At 30.8% G+C, this 23447-nt stretch overlaps 1 protein-coding gene across 1 annotated transcript; it reads left to right on the top strand.

Annotated features, from left to right (window-relative positions):
• Window positions 1-6812: 6812 nt before the first annotated feature.
• On the top strand, window positions 6813-22221 carry LOC129971057 (Golgi-associated plant pathogenesis-related protein 1-like). The gene is made up of 4 exons (XM_056084526.1): window positions 6813-6901; window positions 13092-13307; window positions 19813-19938; window positions 20920-22221. The coding sequence occupies exons 1-4, from the start codon at window positions 6886-6888 to the stop codon at window positions 21174-21176; spliced, it is 615 nt and encodes a 204-aa protein (XP_055940501.1). The 5' UTR covers window positions 6813-6885; the 3' UTR covers window positions 21177-22221.
• Window positions 22222-23447: the final 1226 nt, after the last annotated feature.

The following is a 23447-nucleotide window of genomic DNA, read 5'->3' as shown; positions in this document are numbered from 1 at the left end:
TGCTATGAAATAATATTATCTTAATTGGGATCATTACTACAATTGCTACAGAAAGTTTCTCGAGTTTCTGATGAATTTTACGAAATGAACAGACTGATAAAATTGCATACATTCTACTGGTGGCAGCATGTGTATGTGAAGGAAGTTTCAGTACATTTCGAATTGTTAAAAATGATATTCGGTTACACTTAATTCTTGTACAAGCTGTACAACTAAAATGATGCTGCAATCATTTTCCAAATTTCAGAGTTGAACCTTAAATTCTCTTTGTGGTTCAGAATAAGCTTCAAAGCCTAATGTTCTTTCCAGTGTACAAAAGTAGGTCAAGAAAATTAGATTTCCATCATATAGTAGAATATATCCCAAAAGTCTGATAAAATATATCCTAAAGGCTGAATTCAATTTCACTGATGCCAATGAGGCAATAAGCTGATCTAACATATTTTTCAATAAAACATAGCAAGTTTGCTCATTTGTGATTATGTATGTTTTGTAATATCATATTTACGAAATTTATTACAATTTAAAATTTCGTTGTAACGTAAAACGTACAATTGTATATCTATGAAGCATAATGCACTATTTGTAAATTAATTGAAATTAAATGTTTTTCTCATGTTTAATTGCATTGCTTGTGTTCTAATATTCTTCTGTAAGTCGCTTGTGATGAATATAATAAGAAATGTAATAAGAAATTTTTTTAAATATTGTTTTAGGTATCTGATTCCATTGAAAATACCGATTTCCAACCATTTTGGCGACTCTCCTACCCCCCACCCCACCCCCACCTTTAAAAAAAAAATCACTTTTTTTCTTTTCTTTTTTTTTTTCTTTTCTTTTTTTTTTTTTTTTTCTTTCAAAAACACTTACTATTTTTTCTAAGTATATTAAGAAAAAGGTTACAACGGCTATAACATATTTTGTCTGAATTAAAGTAAAACTGGAAGAAGCATTTCGAAACAAAGATTGACCTTAAAATTGTAATATTTTGCTATTTTTCTGCACGTTTGCATATAATGCAGTAAAGATCATTTATGGTGTGAATTTTGTGAAAAATTAGAATATGTTAGGCACATATTACAAGAGGCAAAGCTCTTCTTTTAAAAAAAAAATGTGCAAAAGGGTTAAGAGGGAAAAGAAAACTACTGTTATATTGTTGCATAGATTAATTGCAAAATTACTATTTAATTATAATTCGTAGCAATAAATGTAACTTATGAAATAAGCTAAGTACTATTTTTGCGATGTTTTTCACTGTTGCATTATCAACGCCAAGAAGATGTTGATAGTTGGTGTTAGCATCAACCAGCAAAAATTTTCGACAAGTCATTCCAGGATAAAATGGTAAGCCCTTCAAAACACATAACAGAAAAAATAAGGCCTATTTTTTAAAAAATTATATGATTAACAATTGCTGTGTAAGTGCCTGCATAGAAAAACGCAAAATACAAACGAATATTTTAATGACATGGAATTCTGAAACAGTATTCTGTAGAATTAAAATTAGGGTCATTTATACCAGCACCGTTTAATTAGAATTATAAACTTACATTATAATTTTAAACTGTTTAAAGTTGAGAATTGGTCATTACATATTAAGTGAATTGATATGAATTGAAAATGAGTGAATCAATGATTCCAAAAGACATTCTCAGCCAAAATTCAAAACTCGAATAAAAAAAAAAACTTTTTCCCAATAAAAGGAGAAATGATCACAAAATAAGACAAAGAAAAATAAAATCTATCATTCTGAGAAATTTTAAACTTTTGTGACCATAGGAATCATGATGTTAAACTAAAGAAATCTTTAACTGTAATTTTCACAAAACCTTCTAACCCTTCAGTCTCTAGCACTTCATAACAATACCTAACACTTTTAATTGATAATATTATATTTTATAAATTTAGTAACTTTTCTCTTTGTCCTAAATAAGTATTAAGATCATATTAAATCTTTGTCATCAATGACAATCATATTAAAGAACTTTCTAATAAATATTTCAGCCAAATAAGTAACAGTAAAAATTCTATCATCAGAGATTGAATCCAATTCATTCATAACCCCGTAAAATATTCTTATCCATACGCAACTATTAATTGGAAAATCCCATTTAAACCCCTTTATACACTTTACTTCCATTCCTTAAATCATCATCGTAACTAGTTACAGAACTTGTTTCTCACTGCTACGTAACTGGTACTGGTACAAAAGAAATTTTAAGGCAAATAACAGAAAATAAGGGAAATGCAATGTAAAATGAATATAATGGGCTAAGTATAGTATGGATATAGTAAGTAAGTATATTATAGTATTTTAAAATAGTATGAATTATATATTTATCAAAAATTTAAGCTTAAAAAAAATATTTTAATGAAGCAGCCATTAAGATCAAATTACATAAAAATTTAAAAATCTTAACGACCATTCATTCCGGGAAGCAGCTGGTAGCCAAAGGTGGCTTGAAAATTAAGAAAGTGCATTGTACAATAAGCAAATGGGTGTAAACGCTTTTAAAATAGCAAAGGAAACACGTATATGAAATTATAATTTTGAAAATAATTTACTGAGGAAACTATCAAAAACAAGCTACACAAAATATTAATTTGAAAATATTAGTCATCATTAATCCAGGAAAATAAATGGTCGTCAAAAGAGACTAGTATTAAAAACGAATATGTATGGGCTTGTGTTGGTATTCTATAGAGGCAAGTTGCTGACCTAGAACTGCCAAATTTAGTCACATACACTATGGACAGCGAAAATGTGCATATAGAAACAATTTTCTTTTTAATTAATTAAAATTTAAACGAAATTTTTGAGTTTCCATTCCTTGTTAATTTCCAAAAATATCAAAGCACAAAAATAATTTTTACGTTATTTTAAGCGTATTTTACAACAATGTATTAAGTAACATCATTTCATTCAAGAAAAATGGGATCCTTGGGCAAGGCAGTGAATGCCACCATTTTTATTACTTTAGGAAATCAGGACAAAGTGAAAAGGTTATCAAAAACAAAGAAATATTCCTGTATCCTTTCCGATCCTCGCTTAGAATGATAAAATTTTGTGCATGAGCCTTTTGGGCTTCGGAGAAAACTGAGTGTGAGTTTCAGACACTTTCAATTGAACCGACTGAAAACAAATTGCTACAGAATTGCAACTTCAATAAAAATACAGCACAATAAATTCCTTTATCTAAGCTGTCGCGCTTTCGAGTTATCGCTTTTTACATGTATTCGAATATAAAGACTAACAGGCAGTCAATGGTTCGAAGGATTTGGTCCATAATTTACTACACATCTACATTTTGGAGGATAAAATTTTGTAGTAAATTTCAACCGCCTAGATCTTTGCGTTGTTAAGTTACAATTATATGAGAATGGATTTTGTCAAAAATTAGGCAAATATCTAGAAATTTGGTAGAATGACCTTACATCATATTTCGTTGGTCTATCTCAAATCATTTTTGAATAATTGTGTTCATAGGAAGAAAGTATTCCACAATCATGTTTCCTTGTTTCAGGGAGATCTAAAGAGTGAAAATTCATCAAAATCTTGAGTACCAATTTTTCGATGAATTCAATATATAAGGGTATCCCAAAATGAACGCGATTTCAATTTGCCATCATTTGTGCAGTAAAATGTTGGCAACCCTATTAGAAAAAAACATTTGATAGCTGATAGTTTAGTAAAAATGGAGCGTTAAGCGACAGAACAACATGCTTTCATTGTTTAACAATATTTCAAAAATAATTAAAGTCTGGCGGATGCAGTTCGAAAATGTGAGAGTTGATCATCTAGATCGTGTGATTTAACATCATTGGATTTCTTTTTGTGGGGATGTGCGTGCTCTGAAGGAGGAAATTCAACGCTGCATCAACGAAATTCAGCCACATTTATGCAAAATAGTCATGGGAAATTTCGCAAAAGAGTGCGTATGTGCCAGCAAAGCCGTGGAGGCCCTTTGTCCCGTATGTTATTCCATACATAACCCTATTTTGTGTACTTTACGATTAAAAAAATAGCAATATATATATATATATATATATATATATATATAACGCTAACGTAGATGCAAAATCAGGCCGAATTTATTAATCGCCATTTGGCACCACTTCGATTTCGCCCGGGAACATCAACACGCGCTTTGATAAGATTTCAAGCGAACTCTATTCTTGTATCGGTTCAAAAATTTTTTTAACAATTAATTAACGGTTAAAAAACGGACAAAATTTTATACAATGAGTTTAAGTCGAGCCGTATTGATTTTAAAACAAAATCGTCGAAAAAGAGAAGACAAGTCGAATGAAAATGCTCAAGAATCGTTCATAAGAAAAGCCATCGTAATGAACAAGATAGGGTTAAACATTTATGTGTTTTGAGCGAAGTTTTCGAAGTTTCAGACAATTTTTTTTTAAATGTCAAATTCTTATTCTGTTTCTGTAGAGCAGCTTCCAAATTTGAATAATTGTGAGGGAAAAAAAACATTATTTATAACCGTTTTTTTTAAAAATTTAATTCAAATCTTGCGGCGTTAACACGTCGTTCAATCGTGCAACGCTCAATTTTTCTAAAACTGTCATACTCCCTAAACTATCATCTGTCAAATAGTTTTTTTTAATAGGGTTGCCAACACTTTACTGCACAAATGGTGCCAAATTCAAATCTTGCGTTAATTATGGGAAACACTTTATTATTATCGAAATGGATAAATTGGGATTTTTAGCAGCAAAGGGTGTCTCCCCCTATTGCCAAAGAGTTAGAGTTAATAAATATCAAACAACTTCAGTGAACGAAGCAAATTTTAAAAAAGTGATTATGAAAAACATTTTTTGGATCAAAATTTTAAGAGACGAAATTTCTTGATGACTGAAAGTGAGCTTGCTCCAAAGGTACGTTCTTTGAGTTGAATACTTCAAACAGTCCAAGAGAATACTTTCAGTGTCATTTTTTGGTTACAGGAAACACATTTAGAGTTATTATAAACTCCAAATTTATTCTGTTGAGTTGGAGTGACCATCATCCGGGTAATGAGACTTGCAATTATAACTTCTTCTCTTCTATTTTTAAGCCATGTGGCAAGGGAAAGAATTGATGGAATATCGTCTAGAGCTAGGTGGTACTTGCTATTTTGATGAAATTGGTGTACGTCTTGAAGCAAGGTTTTTTTGATAATTAGAGATAATACTTCAACAGCAATTCAATCAAAATATGAGTATGACTACTTGTCCGTTGTGATGAATTAAATACTTTATCTTTTTATAATTTTCGTAAGAGAAAATAACAACAATAAAAAAAAAAGAACCTCTCAAAACGTGTTGCCACAAACATCTTTTAAAGTAAAATATTTATATAAAATGAATATTAGTCGTAATTAAAATTTTGCAAAGGTTAAAATTATGATATAAATAGAATGCGAAAATGTTTAATTTCCGTGAATAATAGGTAAAATGAATCGTTTTATAATGAACAACAAAATAAATCCAAACAGTTTCAAATCTCAAAAAGCAGCTGTTTAAAACACTTTTTATTATGCGCAGATGAAACGGTTTGTAATGAATTCTACGAAATAAAAGCGAAAGTGAAAATTAAGCCTTGCGTCAACCCCGAAAGAAAGTACTTTCTTTATAAATTAAATTGTAGTAGAAATGTCTGGCGACTCCCACGGAATTTATTTAAACAAACAAACAAAATACATTGTTACAAATTGCGCTTAAAATTAATTCTGAAACATTCATTAGAAATGAAGAAAAATGTGCGGAAATGGAATGAGTGATACTTTCTCATATGCGTAGTATAGAGAAAGTATAGTATAAAAAAAATTCGAACTTGAGATTTTGATGAATCTTTACTTTTTAGACCACCCTGAGTTGGAAATACATACTTTGGAAAATGTTATTTTGTCTGTCTGTCACAAAGATAACTCAAATGTTAGAGATAGATATTTGAAATTTTATATACGGTCTTTACACCAAATTTACAGGTTTCTATCAAATTTTGAAAAAAAATCTATTCAAAGGAAATCAGTCTGTCCGGTTGTTCGAATATAAGTTAACATGATAATTACGAAACGAAGAGAGCTAGATAGGCAAAATTCAGTGTACAGATTTAACATCCATATTGTAGCCACTTATCAAATTTTGAGCTAAATACATCTACGGATTGACTATTCGTCGGTGTGTACTTTAAACGCGTTAATTCAAAAACGCAGTGACTTAAGTATATCGAATTTGGTATGTTATTTTGTGACGACAAGTATAGTTCTGTTTTAAATTTTTGTTTCAATTGGTTGGGAGAAACCCGCCTAAAACACTAATTCGATATTCGGATACTATTAACCGCATGCCAGGGATTATCGTTAAATAACTCGCCAAGGATAACATGATAGATTCAGTATAAATGCTTATTTCGCGCCAAAAGTTAATATTTCGTAACTGCTATATGCCAATGCCATGTAAGAAATTCTTTGGCATGATAAATTTGTTAGAGTATGCGAGAAAGTTTTGGGAAAGAACTCCCGCTAGTTTTAACTGCTATCCGTAAACTTTCAGACTTGGATAACTTTTACTTCTCATCAAAACTAGGGGAAGCAAAATTCTATGATTTTTTTCTCCATTTTTAATCTTTTAGGTTTCTTGTCTGCTGTCATTCCCTTGACCACATTAACGTTTTCCCGGGAATACGCATACCAGAGGTTTGGAACCCTCTGTTCTAAATAGTAAGCACTAATCAAAGAAAATTTCGTAATCTAAAAAAATGATTACAGCCCAAGATATGATGTCAGAGTTCTTTTTTTCCGGAAACTGTATGTGGAACGCCGGATGGAACGGAATTAGAAAGAAAGGAAGTCGCCAGCACAGTTTCTTTAGTCATTTTAATCGAAGATGGACACGACCGACGGTATGTTCTGAGTTCTTGCATTTTTTCAAAGCTTTATCAAAACTTCAGTTAAATATGGTATCTTGCTTCGCGTCTTGTATTCGTCGATATCTCAGCGCGTTTTCTTATATGGTTTCTGAATTTTAAATTACATGTAATCGCTATTATCGAATATCCTTGGAAACAAACTAAAACTAATTTACCATTCGCTTGAGGATTCTATGTTTCTTCTTTATCTCTACTAATAATAAATGCGAAAGTATGTGTGTCTGGCTATATGTTGGTGCTTTATATGGTAAACTGTTGGGTTAAGAACGACCTAATTTAGCACAACGTATATTGAAGGGTGGGAAAGCCTACTCCGGAGCTATTTTCAGTTTGAATCGTATTTTATTAAAAATTAAACTGATTTTATAGTTTTTCAATATATTTTCCGAAACTGTAGCATCTTAAAACATCTTAAATCTTAAAATTCGAAATTGTAGCAAATTGTTTTTTACTGATATCAGTTTAATATGCATACAATTGGTTTCTCTAATTTTTACAAACGTTTACATTAATAGATTTATTTTGCAGTTATTTTTGAATTTGGAATAATACATGAGGGTTTTTTTTCTTGATGATATGAATAATTATAGAATGTGTTCCTACGCCATTTTTAAAAAAACAAACTACTCAGTGTTTGTTGTTTTCGAACATTGTAAAGATTTCTTTGTAATTTATGTTTTCAATGACTATTTTTTTTAATTTTCGGGCAATTTTAAATAATGTGTTACCTAGAAATTTAATTTAGAAATAATAAAAGATTAGTTTGTTTTCTAAAAGCTCTTGCTATTTTTTGCAAATTATAAAAATATATTATTGCTTTTAACTTTGAATTTAATTTGTTATTGCAATTCACTATTTTTTTTTATTAAATCAGTACACAAAAGTCTTTTAAGATAATATATAAATTGTGAAACATATTGGGTTGTATTATAATATAAGATAATAAATACATATTATAATTCCAATAATGAATTATCCAATTTATTATTCACAAATTTTTTTAAGAGCATAATGCGATTAAACAAGTAAATAAATAGGTTAGATGAAGTTAAATAATTTCTTTACAGATTAAAGCTCAAAATTCAAATAAAACTGCAAAATAAATAAGAAAGTTGCATATTACACCAAACTAAGAAGATTTTAAATATAGTACCATATTTAACATCTATCAAAATTTGAAATTTAAAAATATTTTTGTGGGGAACATTTCAGACCAATCTGTTCATAAAAGATTTAATGGAAACCATTAATTCCAATCAACAGCCCATTAATTTGTGCTATTTGGCGTTTTTTGAATGTGATTAATCGCTGGAATGCTATTATTATACAAGTAGCACCTGTTCCAAGGTGGATTTTGGGCATCTTTTTTCTGACCGATTGAAACCAAAATGTGACACAGAACGTCAATTGTAGTCTCAAAATCACGTACTAAAATTCATAACGCATAAGTTATTGCGTTTTCGAATAATCGAGTTTACATGCTTTTGAAAAAACAGACCGACAATATGGTCAACCGTTTGAAGGATTTGATTCCAAATTTGATAGATATCTATACATTATATGCAAAATTAGTGTGATAAATTTTATTCAATAACTCTATTCATTTCGTAATTTTCGGGTTAACTTATATCTAGACAGATATAACAGACAGACTTTCTCTCAATGGATTTTGTACAAAATTTAAAGAATAGAAATCTACAAATTTGAGGGAATTTTTTTAATAGCACTATGATATCAAGGGACCAGGTTCCCTTAGGAAGAATCATGTACACTTTCAATAAGAAGAATAGGTGTACACTTAGAGAAATGACACAGTTTGTATTTACCATTTACAAAAACATTTCTTCTTGGAAATCGTGAACTTCCAGGTATTACAGAGATTTAAATGCGTGTAAACACCGCCCGGCCAACAAGTTGCTAACTAAAAGTGGTTAGTAAATAATATTTATGTTTAATTAAATAGAGTTCAAACACATTTTCCGAAAAAAAAGACCTCCTTTTCTCATAACAGAAAACTGATTGAAATTTTGTATTTTGTATTTTTTTTTTTTGAAAAATTTTTCAGAAAAAAAAAATTAATTTTATTTTCTGAAAGATAAAAAAAGGAGTAATGATTTTTTCCCATTAATTAAGACTAAAAATAAAACAATGCTTTCCTTTGTTCCTTTGAAAGTCTATAAAAAAGTAGAAATTCAACATAGGTTTCTACATCTTCATGGAATCTAGGAACAATCCATTGACTGCTTTCCAAACCATAAATTTTGATTTTTATTTTCTCGTATACATAGTATAGAGAAAGTACAGTAATAATAATAATAAAAAACTTTAACTCGAGATTTTGACGAATCTATGCCCGTCTATTTGTCTGTGACAAAGATAACTGAAAAACACCTTGAGCTAGACAGATGAAATTTGATATACGGTCTTTACATAAAATTTATAGATTTCTATCAAATTTTGAGCAAAATCTGTTCAGAGAAAGTCCGCCAATTCGAATGGTAGTTAACATGATAACCACAAAACGAAGAGAGCTGGATAGATAAAATTTGGTACACAGATTAAACACCTAGAGTGTAGATACCTGTCAAATTTTGATCTAAATTCAAATACGGGTTGATTGCCTGACGGTTTATACTTTCAGAAATAAATAAACGCATTAATCCAAACACGCATTGACTTAAATATATTTAATTATGTATGTGGTTTTGTACCTACAAGTGCAGTTTTTTGCCAAAATTTTTCTTTCAGTCAGTTGGGAAAAACGTGTCTGAAATAGAAATTCGATTTTTTGATAACGTATGCCAAGGATTAATCGCTAAAACGCTCGCTAAGTTTCACATCATAGATTCAGTAAAAATATTTTATCCACGCCAAAAGTTAATATTTCGTAACTACTGTACGCCAGTTCAATGCAAGGCGTTCTTTGACAAATCTATTGGAAAGTATACGAGAAAGCTTTGAGAAGACCATCCAGCTGATTAATTTATTTAGAAAAAAACGTGTTTTTCCTTTCTTGTGAGCAAAACACATAAAAGAAAAGCTCTGCAATCATTAAAAAGTTCAGCCTCTAGATTTAAACAAATTTCCCTATTTTATAATTAAGTCAATAACAGACATTTTCGGAACTAAGTCTGTCTGTGAACTTGTTAGCTCAAATATGTAAAAAGGTAGAACACTGAATTCAGTAAGTCATCTTGACATCAAAATAGGAAATTTTGATCGAAATCTATCAACGAGAAATCTGTTTATGCCATCACCATTAAGCTGGCACGAATAATGATTAAAACACGGATATTCTCTGCATTCGACACCAAATTCACCATATTGTGCAAATAAATAGGAAAATTCTATTTTAATCCTGCCTAATACGTGACAGTTATTAAATATGTTGATGCTTGCAAGTTAATTGAAGAAGAAATTTGCATAAGAACAAAATTTTCTTACTGAATATAATCACACATCTCTTTTCAAATAAAGTAGTTTTCGCTGCCGATAAAGAAAGCCACCAGATGACATTAAAAGTTAGTTCTTTGAAATGCAGTGGGCGGAGCAATATTTAAAGCAAGGAACACCCATTTAATTCAAGAAGATCTCTCATTGGTCAACCCTTCTCCAGGATAGTATTCGCACAACGATTGGCTTTCTTTCTCAGCCTTCTCTTTGCCTTACCATGATTAAGGATAGATACCATTTGCCTTGAGAACTCCATAGAAGAAACACATTATTTCACTTTGGAGTAATCTAATTTCATCTAAGTTTTTTTTTTTTTGCCATAATAAGTTGAAGTCGCGTCTTTGCTGAGCATATTATCTTATAGCTTTTCATTTTCACAGTATTTGATAAGGGAAACTTCTGTGACGAAGTGAAGTTTAATAACGGCTTGGAAGTCTGATATTTCTGTGGACGAATAAGTATCGCTCAGTAGACACATATGAATAATTTTTACGTATCAGTTAGAATTTGGCTGCAGGCAAATGGAAGTATCTGTCTGTGACTATCTTCTTGCCACATTTGACATCCCCTCTATTGACATATGAAGAATGGGTCATCATTCCGTGCAATTGCATGTTATTAATTAAAATATGTATATTTGTTGAAAAGTCAGCCATAAATGTTTCGAGATATGATACCTCTTATATCTCTGGTAAACTCCAGCCACTTAGCGCTAGTCACAAGAGTTCAAATAACGAGATGATTTTTGAAGACGAAATCATTGCGAGTTAATTATTATCTTTGTTTGTTTCGACTTTTATCTTATTTTGTTTTAAAATTTAAATAATGTGAAAAAACTTCCAATATCCGTGCGGTCATTTAATTTTAGATTATGTTACTAATTCTTCATTCCTTATCGTTCTACCATATAATTCTTAATCCTCGATACTAATAATTATAAATAATAACTAAAGTTAATTATTGCAAATAACTATTTATTATAATACTTAATTATCTTGATATAACTATAAAATTAATTACTATATGATATTTTGAGCCACAATTAGAAAAATTTTGTTTGTCTCCTTCGTCTTCCCACCGAGGTGGAAAATTTCTGCCGTTTTCTCTAGATCAGACGACAATGCAAAGTAGCCGCTGTATTTTTAAGAAAATTGTTATAATATTATTTATTTTTAAGACAAAGTTTGTATTTCTAATGTTTTATGAATATTGACGACTGTATTATATTTAATGATACAAATATTGGTAAATATTGCTAATATTATAATTCTAATTTATTAAATTGGGTGAATTTTATCCTGAAAAGTTTATTCCTTCCAATATATAAATTTTTTACACTTCAAAACTTCCGTTTATTATTGAAAAGAGGTAAAATCATCATTTTCAAACTCCTCCATCAGTATTACATTTTCTTCTTGCTTATAATCTGCTGGTTGTTAATTTATGAATAGGAAATCGAATCTAATATAGGCATCACAGATATTCCAAGAGGATGGAAACACATGGCTCTTCATTACTAGTCGTCCCCGCCTTTTTAGCACCTCAAAATGACAAATATTTAAGGGTAACTGCCAAATGAATAAGACAGAGAACAACAGCAGACTGTCGTAGACTTCGCATGTGTCACAGTTTCAAGGCACATCGTATTTAGATGGTTGGGAAAGTGAGACCTGGACGCCTGAAAGCCTTCACATATCGTTTCACTAACATAAGTTTAAGGCTAGTTCTAATTATTCGGTGCAGAGAACTTGTTGATTAGACACCAGAAGGTAAGTTTATAAATTGTTTAGGGCTAAATTTAGATTTTTCTTGAAATTTGATTGTCATCATGCCATCACTTTCGTGAGAGCCAGATAAAACTTAAAGCAAAGAAATTATCATTGATTATCATGATGGCACTAGACCCTGATTTAGAGATACAATATCCCAAGTTCTCGGGCAGTTCTCAATGTTTACCATGGAACCATTGCTTGTAATTTTTATCAGGATACATTGTAGCAACATTTTCATCGTTTTAGTAATATAAGGTGAGCAGATTTCATTTTTATGGTTAACAGAAACCTTGTTCACCCATGTAACTGTTGTGGATAATTACTTTGAGGAGAGTATCGTCTGCTTGGAATGTCTGGCTTTCTCTTTTGATATGTTTATGAGACATGCTCTTGAGCTACAGTCTGCAGATTTTCTCATTTCCTGTGTCGAATCAGAACTTATTAACTCAATAGAACAATGTTCACTCAATTTAACTTAACTCAACTCATTAATTCAATAGTAGAATGTCCTGCAACCAAGATCATTCAGCTAATGTAGCCCTCAGCATGCCAGAATTTGTAGTTGCTGACTTACAAAGCATGATAATAGACTAGTTTAGTAACCATTGTACAAGCCATATGGCTTTTATACAGCATTCATCATTTGCGCCTACATTCATATGGCATTCATAATTTGCGTTATTGAAATCTTCACTAATTTTATTGATTTTTGGAACTGGGTACTGTGGTATAAATACACCAAAGTAACCAATATGCCACAGTGCCATTTTTTTTATTCTGGATGTTTTATACAATAAATTGACTTTATAATATTCTGGTGGTGCCGTTTAGATGACTTCATTCAAAAATAATATTTCCTTTAATTTGTGATCATAAATATATTTAATCATATAAATGTTTCATACAATTCAGATTCTAAACATTATTTTTCTTTTCAGATTATGAAAATGACTCGTGTTTCTTTCCTTCTACCAAAAGCGTCTCCTTGGACGTCGAGGACTTCAGGCGGAGGATGATCATGGCTCACAATGGATATCGAGATCTGCACGGCAGTCCGAAGCTGACCTTGCTACAAGAACTGGAAGATGATGCACAGATATGGGCAGAGACCATTGCTGCCAAAGGGTATTTGCAGTATTGTGAGAAGCTTCACAGTAAGTAGACGCCCTTTAATGAAGCATTACTTAGCCAATCAGATTCGTAAAATTTGATAAATAATGTTACTTCATTCAAAAATCTTTGGAATTTTTTCAAATATTTTCCAAACATAAATGAATTTTTTTCCCAAAACAAATGAAGAGTATTATGTGATCGACTAGTTAGAGCAGACTTTGATAAGTGGAAATACGTATATTGCTTCTCATTGTTCGTAATTAAAGCCATTCAAAATTTCCCTTTTCTAGAAAGACAAAGCAGATTTTATAGTGATAAGGCGATAGTGACAGATCCCTGCTGGTATCAAATTTCCTAAGAAAATATTGTATTTTGGTAATTTATTTATCAATTAATTTTCCTGATCTCTTCCTTTGTGAACTTTTACTGATATTCAGAATTTACCTAGGAGGCAACGATTCTCATGTTCTGAAGAAGTGCAGCGGCGAAATATTGGAGGAGATGAGAATTGCAATCCTCATTTACATCTTTGTGTGATCAATAGCGAAAATTCACAGTTCCAGAGGATAATTACATGGAAAGAAGCAACAAATAATAATGTTCTATCTATATATTTTTACATAATAAAAGATAATTTCGATACAGTAGAATTAGATTTTAATAGAATTACCTGAACTTAATAGTATTGATCACGTCATATGTAAGGGACGTCAGAATGTATTCTTATTTTGAGTACTGCTGAGAAAAACATTACTGACCACAAGATTGGTCTTGGCAAATGCATATTGCAATCTCAAATCTCAGTAATATGCATTTTAAAGCAGAACAACTAAAAAAAATATACTCTGAAGATAAATGACAAACGAAAAGAAATGAACAGTGCCTAATCTATATATACTTATAATAAAGCTCAATGTGTGTGTGTGTGTGTGTGTTTTGGCGCTCTACAGGCCAGACCGTTTGACATACAGCTACCAAATTTGGTACATGTATACCTTGGAGGTTGGGAATGTGCACCTGGGGTTCCTTTTTTCGAATTTTTGATTAGAATTTTAATTATTAATTAAAAACTAACTTTCCCGCCAAAAAAATCTTCCATTTTCCCCACCGCCAACTTTTCCGCCAAAAAAAATCTTCCATTTTCCCCACCGCCAAACGAGAAAGGCTTCAGTATTTTTTTCTCCCAACAGTAATGAGGCTAGGGTTAACATTTTTCGGCGGATTATTTCAATCGATTCTGTTTATTTTCTTAATGTTTGATGCATTTAAAATTAAACATTGTTAATGAATCGATCTTTCAGATTCATTCTGAAGTACTTTTGAATTAAAATAAAACAGAATAAAGGAAATTAAAAATTTCTAATCCGCATAGCGTTACCCCAACTGGCGTAGAAAAAATCACGTATTTGCGTTACGTAACCGGCGAAGAAAATTCACGCATGCGCATTCTGTTCTGATTGTTGCCATGACAACCGTTATCAATGGATGATTTAAATTATTTTTGCTAAGTTGCATGCTTTTGTAAGTAAATTGTATTTATGTTAGTTATATATTTTTTGTATATGCTTATAGTTTTAAGTGCATCGTTTTTTAAGTATTTTTTTTAAAACCTGTTTTCAACCGTTTATTTTAAACGATTCGTTTTATTTTCTTAGTGTTTGATGCATTTAAATTTAAACATTGTTAATGAATCGATCTGCTCATAATGAATCTAAGAAACTTTTGTTGACCAACTCTTGAGATATTACATAAATTAAAAAAGATATTCTTTAGTGCCCAAAAAGTTTAAACGCTGAGTGACTCTATTTTCAGTAATCAGATTATAAAAAAAATGCTTTGTTTCAGTAAAAAGTATTATTATATTAATTGAAGATAAATTCTTTCCACTTTAATTTAAAGCATAAATTCTACGGGTGCTAACAGAAAATGAGAGAGATACATATTACGTTATGACTGAAGGTCTTTATAATATTATGAATGAATTATATGACTATCAAAATTTGAAGTTTTAAAATATTTTGATGAAGAAGCTATTAAAGTAGAAATTGCATAAAATATTTAATTATTAAAATTTTAACGAACATTAAGATTGGCGAACCGGCTGGTCGCCAAAGGCGGCTAGTATAAAATAAATGAAGGCCAAAAAAATATAGAAGCCTATTGGGAGATGTACATTTTTGGCATTTCATGCCTAACAATATTACTGTTTTACATTTCTAATAATACAAAAAATAGAAAGTATTGTAATCGGCAAAAATTCTATTCGAGATTTTAATGAATTTTCAACTTTCAAATGCTGTCTGACCTAAAGGCCAAAAAATCAATTTTTATTTTCTCATTTACAGAGTATAAAAAGAGAAAATATTGTAATGGTAAAAAAATTAAACTGGAGATTATGACGAATCTAGACAATTTTGGAATTATGTCTGTCTATGTGCATAACTCAGAAACACTTTGAGTTAGATGATAAATAAGCTCCGATGAAATTTGAAATAGTCTTCTTTTCAAATTTCTAGATCTCTCAGATTTTGGAAGGATTCCATTCTTAGGAAGTCGGTCGATCCAGTAGTTCGAGTGTAAATTAACAGAAATACAAAATGATGGGATACTCAGATTTAACATCAAAATTGTCGATACGTATAAAATTTGGTGGTATTAAATTTCAAATTCTCTTTTGGTGTGTACTTTCACAATCATATAAACGTGATAATCCAAAAACTCGATGACACCCGAGACATATATATTTAAATATTAAACTTGTTTACCAAAATAAATCCATCTTCTTTAAATTTTGAAGCTGTCGTATTCATTTGTGTTGTTACTTTTTAATAAATCTCAGCATGGTTCTTGAAGACAGTACATTTATTAAACAAACAACAACAACAACAAAAAAAAAAAAACGAAAAGAAAAGAACTCAGGTATTGACAATTACGCACACAGAATCATGTTAAGCAGTTCGCGGAAGGATTGGCTCCGGAACGAAGCAGAAGCGTAATCACACAGATATTCCTACGCGAGAAAAATAGTCCGCTTGCATCATCGCAACAATTTTCAATAAAGCAGCCAGCCAGATAGATTTTCTGGAAATGAATTCCATTCAAAATTCGACGTCACAATCTTTATGCATCCGTCAAGAAAATGAAAATGAATTGTGGAATCGAACGCTTCTCGTCTTCATATCAGAGAGTTCATTGTCCGTTCAGTCTGTACTTTAATGCATGCAAACGAAGTAAATCATGAGCTCAATGTCTAAAATTATACATGACAGTGCATGATTTTTTACAGTACATGATTTTTTTATTGCAACTAAAGTTTCATGCCACATTTTGCTTTTAAATATTCGGAAAAAAGACGTCCAAAATATATATTCGTACGTAAATTCGTTAAAAATGCCAGATTCGAGCAAAAAATCTACATTTCATAACTATCTAAAGTATAAATTCTCATCAAATTTCGAACGAAATGTGTGAAAGAATCAATCATTTATCGATCTGCGCATTTGCATGCATGTAAAGCGATTACTGAAAAGCGAATTTCATATGCAATCTTGCTTCTACAATCGCAATAAAATTAAAATATATTGTACTAAATTGTTGCTGTGCCAAAGTTTGGTAATAATTATTCGAAAAAAAAGGGGTCGTTCAAAGTTTGTACTCTATTTCTTAATTCAGAAGCATTCTGAAGAATTATGCACTTGTGGTGAAAGCTTATAAGCCAGTTAAGAGCTACGCTACCCGAGCAGTTGTTTTTGCATTGTGGTCATGTTACGGGACTGCGATTCACAAGTTCCCCGGTTCTATCCCCGCTCATCGCCAATCCGCCACATTGGTGACCTCGGACAATGAACCTTCATACAGCTGTTGTGGCGCCATCTACCCGCAGCAACCTAAAATCGTCAGACTCACTTGACGCAGCAACCACTCACCCACACACGCTCGCCATAACGCTTGGCGCTGTTCAAATAGTTACAGGCGCATTAGAATCAACAGCTCACCATTCACCAGCCATATCGTTCGCGTCACCTCCGACTCACTGGAGGGAGAGTCTGTGGTGAAAGCTTATGAGCCAGTTAACAGATACGCTACCCGAGAAATTGCTTTTGTATTGTGGTCATGTTACTGGGCTGCGAACCATAAGATCCCAGGTTTTATCCTAGCGCATTCCAATTCGCAAAATACTAAAGCGGGGGACTCTGACAACAAAAATCTGACCACTCGTAACGTTCCTGGTCTTGCCCAAGTTCCACAGTTTTTATACGATTAATGGATGGGTTATATATTTACTAGGAAGTATGTTAGAAAGCTTTGGAGTCCTCTGTTTTTCATTCGCTTATTATTAATTTTTTGAATAATGTCAATGCCTTGCATTTCATATAACCAATGCCACGTATTGCAGTTATTAAAAAATATGTGACTTCAGTTTAACTTAAACTCTAATTCCTAATAGACTATAGTTATATGACACTTATTTTACCATTGTAAATAAGGTCGTAGTACTTTTTCCTATATATCAGTAGAAGGTTTAGGTATTTTGAATTCTAAACAGAGTAAATTATGAATGGATTTTTTTTAATACGATGGTTATGTTAATTTCACATTTCAACACTTTTAACCCTTATCGTGGCAGGATTGCTTTTTTGAAGAAAAGCAAAAAAAAAAAAAAAAAAAAATTGTATAGAAGTAGCTATACATTTTGTATAGTATACCTCATTTTGTATAGCATCTCATTTTGTATAGTATACCATACATACAACTTTATAAAAATTATTTTATAGTGGTAGTATATTTTTATAAAGTTGTGTGTATGGTATACAAAATGAACATAAGGGTTAAACATAATAAAGATTTATTTTAGGAAAGTATTTTTTTATTTTAATAATTTTTTTATTATATATTTACTTTTATTTATCCATTATGATTCCAAATTTCCCAGTATCCATTTTTGGAAACAATATTATTGATCAGAGGATCGATTTTATTAGTATAATAATAATTAAGTGAGCATAATGGAAAAGATAGGAAACTTAAAAATTATAATACTTGATTAAGTGTTAATATTATTCTAATATTTTATTTTTCTTAGAATTTGTATTTTTCAAAAGCTTATTTGTTTGTCAAATAGGGTAACAAAGTTTTTAATCGACAATCTTGAGATCTAGGTAGCCGCCTAATTAGAAATTCGCCATTGATTATATATCGAAATTTAAGAGAATGTTGAAAAAGTAAAGATATACTGCAAACTTCTGAATGGCGAATTCATTAAAAATATTAGAGAAAAAAATTGAAATCATAGTCGACTTCTTCAATAATAATAATAATGAAAAAGAATCTAAATATAAAAGTAGTTGTGTTCTTTCAGCGTTATTCGTAAGCAAACATATTCTTGTGATTCATAGTTCCAGACTTACGAAAGATAAATAAAATGACTTACTAATGCGTCAAATTATATGTCAATAAAACCGTTATGCCACCTCAGTTTACCTTTACATTACTATTATGGAACAAAGAATTATATTTGGCATCTTGCCAACCGTGCAGACGACACGTGTTTTGTTTTTATCTGTCTGATAGTTGACTGCTATGCACAGCTGCTAATACAGAAATGTCGCGCATGTTTAATAAAAAAAGAAGAAAAGAATGAAATGTTGATAAACTTGTGTACAGTTTACGCTAGCTGTCACTTAATGTCAGAGTGGAATGTGTTTGTAAACGAAATCTATTTTTGATATATCTGATATTAAGCTCTTCTTCATAGCGCTTCCTTCCCTCAAATAAAGGGCAGATGTTTAATTTCACTGTTTTGTACACTTTATTATTTTTCATATTATTATTATAGATATTAACAGGATTATCTTTACTTATAATAAATATGAATGTGTGTTTGTATTTGTGTTGTATAGACTTGACCGTTTGACCAGAGCTACGGAACTTGACATTTTGTAAGATGGAAATGTACATCTCAAAGCAATATATTTTTGTTGAAATTTTAACTACAAACTAAACAAACTTTTGTCGTTTGCACGCGACAACCTCCAAAAACATTGGTATATAAAAATAATTTTTACATTAATTTAAAATACAGAATTTTATTTTTTCAATGGTACCAATTTTTATCGTATAGTTTTTCTAAAATTTAATAAATTAAAAATAATAATAATGCAAAAAGAAGGTATGAGAATTTGTGACTACAAGTGCAGTTTTGTGTCAAATTTTTGTTTCCATCAGTTATGAAAAATGCCTAAAAAAAAAAAAATTCTATTTTTGGATACTATTAACCGTATGCCAGGAATTAATCACCAAATAATTCACCAACGATTTTACTATGAATTTGAAAAATTTTTTAAATTTACGCCAAAAGTTAATATTTCGTAACTATTGTACGCCAGTCCATGTAAGGCGTTCTCTGGCATGGCAAATCTATTAGATAGTATTAGACAAATTTTTAGACCACTCCCATTGTTTTTTTACCCCTTGATATTCTTACATTAAATAAAATTATGCAAAATTTAAAGCAGGATAAGCATTAATGCTACTTTTTCGTTTCAGATATCGGCGAAAACCTCAGTAGTATTGATTTGCTGACGTCAGAACCACTGAGCGCCGAGCGGATAGTGCACAACTGGTATATGGAGATCAAGAATTATAGCTTCGCTGAGCCGAGGTGGAGAAGAGGTAAGCGACACTTAAAACCCATTATAAAGACAATAGTTTTGGAATGATGGACCCAATGAGGATGGAACCTTACATTTTCTTTTGTTAACTGACATTGAATAATTTAAAAATATGTGAAATAAAAATAATAATTGAATATTTAACGACGTAGATATGTTTTAGTAAAGAAAGTGTAGCAAAGTAATTACAGTTCTTAAATTTATTTTAATTAGAGCTTTAGCTTTTAAATAAATATTTTTTCATTATGTTTCCTGAAGATCTTATTTTCATTTATAAGGATGCAAATGTAATATAGAAATTTCCAAATTGTGAGGTCAAAATAAATGTACATCAGAATATTATTCTCAAAAAATTATTGTAAAATACTTTCATTTATCACTAACTGGTACCGGCTCTTTTTTAAATACCAGAATAAAATACTATTCTCTGACACATTAGACATAAAACCAAAAGAAAATTATCTGTTACAACTGCGGATATCATTTTACTTTGGCTAACATTTGTTTTAAGTACTTTTATTTATATTAGCTTGTTTCATATTGGGATGAATTTTCGCAAACGATATTTTAAAGATTTTAGATTTTAATTGACAAAATTAATGTAAATAAAGTTTCATATTAGATAATAGGCGCCATCTAGTGAGAATTAGAAAAAAATTGATTTCCATTCTCTGATATTAATAATAATGAATTAAAAAATAAAAATCTAAAAATAGTATACAATTTTTAAATGTTATCCTTTCCAGAATACTAATAAAATGTGTTTCTAATATTTTTTTCCCACTTGACTATCTTAATATAAACAAAGTTTCATATAATACCAGTGGTGCCATCTAGAGAGATTTAGAGGAATATTTTTGATTCTTTAATATTAATAATAATAAATTATAAAATAAAATTCGAAAAGTAGTGTACAATACTAGTGGTGGTTGAAAGTTTTCCTTTCTAGAATGTTAATAAAAATATGTTTCTAATTTTTTAGGTGCATTCCATTTTACACAGTTGGTATGGAGAAACACTTCTCATATTGGCATCGGTATTGCTCCAGTTCCCGGAGAGCCTCGACTCTTTATTGTCGTTCGGTATTTTCCCGGAGGAAATTCGAACTATCCTGGTGAATTTGAGAAGAATGTTCGACCCCGAATCTCGAAAGGATCCACAGGTTCACTGGACGAGGCGTCGTTCCTCCGAACGTATTCGAGAACTCGAAGTTTGATATTTGAGGATGCATATATATGATGAATACGAAAACTCTCTACTGATGGATATGACTTCGGAAATATGGTTCGGAATAGATGTATTTGGATTTAAGTGAAATACAGGATGGCCATAAAATAACTTTTACTGTTTGGCGGCATCTGCAGCTAAAGCGAATGAAGGAAATGAAGCCACATTTCATATACAGACTGTTGAAGGCATGGGAAAATGAGCTCCGCAGAAAAAAATAATAGTACTGAAAGTAGCCAATAGGGGAAATACCGGCGCTGTGGAAGTACAGTTATGAATAAAGTCATGAAATTCACAGAAAATAATCTTTTATTCATTAACATTAGGATTCCCTGGACGCCGTGCAACACTTTCAATATGCTGACCCTCCCTGTGCACAACATATTGCATTCGGTGTATGATGTTCTCTACTACTGAGTGTAAATTGTCAGTTTCGATGTTCACAACAGCCCTTCTTATGTTCAATTTCAAGACATCTTTGTTCGGAACGTCACCAACGTACACTACGGATTTCAAATATCCTCACAGCCAATGGTCACATGGGGTGATATCCGGGAAACGGGGTAGCCATTCCATCTGAAAATATTGACTGATAACTCTCTTAGTATCGAAATTGTATTACACCGTAGAACATTTTTGCCTGTAAAGCACGCCGAGGTAGGACCCATATTAAGTACACATCAACAGCTAATCACGAACAACAGTCATGAACACATGAATAGTCAAGAACGAATTCCTAACAGGTCCTTTGTTCTTCCCTTTTTTCAAGAAATGCATGGCGCTACTGTCATGCACGCACTAGGAATTTAGCATAATCCATTTCGTTTTGCAAATTCTCTCGTCTGTCCGAGACAGCAGCACCAATATTCTCCCTATCGGCAACATTTGATACTAATTTTTTTTTTCTGCCGAATTTATTTTCCCATGCCTTTCACAGTCTGTATATGAAATGTGGTTTCATTTCGTTTATTCGTTTAGCTGCAACTGTCGCCAAACAATAAAAGCTATTTTATTGTCACCCTATATATTTATAATAAAAATGACTTTTAATAAAACATATATCGATCCTTTTTTTCTTTTACGATGACAAAAAATACATGGGTTCACTTTTATTCAATTAGATTTGTTTCATGTTTATTAAGATGGAATATTGCAGTCCAATTTTCACTCGTTTTTTATGTGTTAGTGTTCTGATATTTTGTACATTTGTAGATTCTTGAAGATAAGATATTTTCGAATTTTCAAAGCATAATTATTAATTATTCGATTAATTAAATTGCTTTAATTAATTGCTAAGAATACCATTGGAAATTTTATGACACTCATAATAATATATACACTTTATAGAACAGAACCCCAGTAACACATTCACACACAATGGGTACGGATAAACAATCAATTAAAGGAATAGATTTAAATTTGATACAAGCCTACAATTCTGCTAAAAAATCACATGCTAATTTTATTCATCTGGCTTTTGGCGTTATTTTTTTTTCATGCACACGAAGGAACAGAGACAAACTTTTATTTAATGTATTTCACCAAAAGCTTAATATATGAAAATTGTAGAGGTACGTGACTCTTTATAACTTCATTAAGAATTAGATGAAATAATAGACGAGTTTCAGAAATAGTTATTTAATTATTTTCTAGTTCCACATTTCAAAGGACAAAACAAACACGAACGCGAAAATACACAACATTCAGATAGAATACAATCTAATAATGACCCCCAAGAAGGATCATGGGTAATATATCTTGATGTTCATAAGGTAAAGTCATCTGTTGTATCAAAAACAAGGTGGTAGAGTTATGTAACCGCGGCAAAATTATAATAAATAATGTATTAAAATTTAATACAGTCATCGCATAATGAATCTTTCTTAGTTTTGGATTTATTGTATTGACAGGCAGAAAATTCAAAAAATTTAACTAATTGACATATTTTTTTTTCTTTTTCTTTAAACTCAGGAAATCTTTAAAAATATGTTCCATTTATAAAAATTTCGACTTTTAAAAAGTCAGCGAAAAGAAGATTTGAGAAATTGTTCATGGAAGGATTCATAAGATAATAATTTGACTTTTGAATGAAAATGAATTTATTTTAACTAGAAAATGTTATTTTTTCAAAGGAAAAATATTGACATGACATGTAGAATATGTGTTAAGCAAAGAAAGTAGTGTAATATATTGTGTCGATAATTTTGCATAGAAATAAAAATGTGTTTTTAACGACATGTACCGATGCATGCTGTGAAGAAAATGTGAGTTAAAATCTCAAAA

This window comes from Argiope bruennichi, chromosome 6 (assembly GCF_947563725.1).
Source record: "Argiope bruennichi chromosome 6, qqArgBrue1.1, whole genome shotgun sequence".
Taxonomy (NCBI): domain Eukaryota; kingdom Metazoa; phylum Arthropoda; class Arachnida; order Araneae; family Araneidae; genus Argiope; species Argiope bruennichi.
Note: the sequence above shows the minus strand (reverse complement) of the source record. Positions and strands in the feature narration are given on the sequence as shown.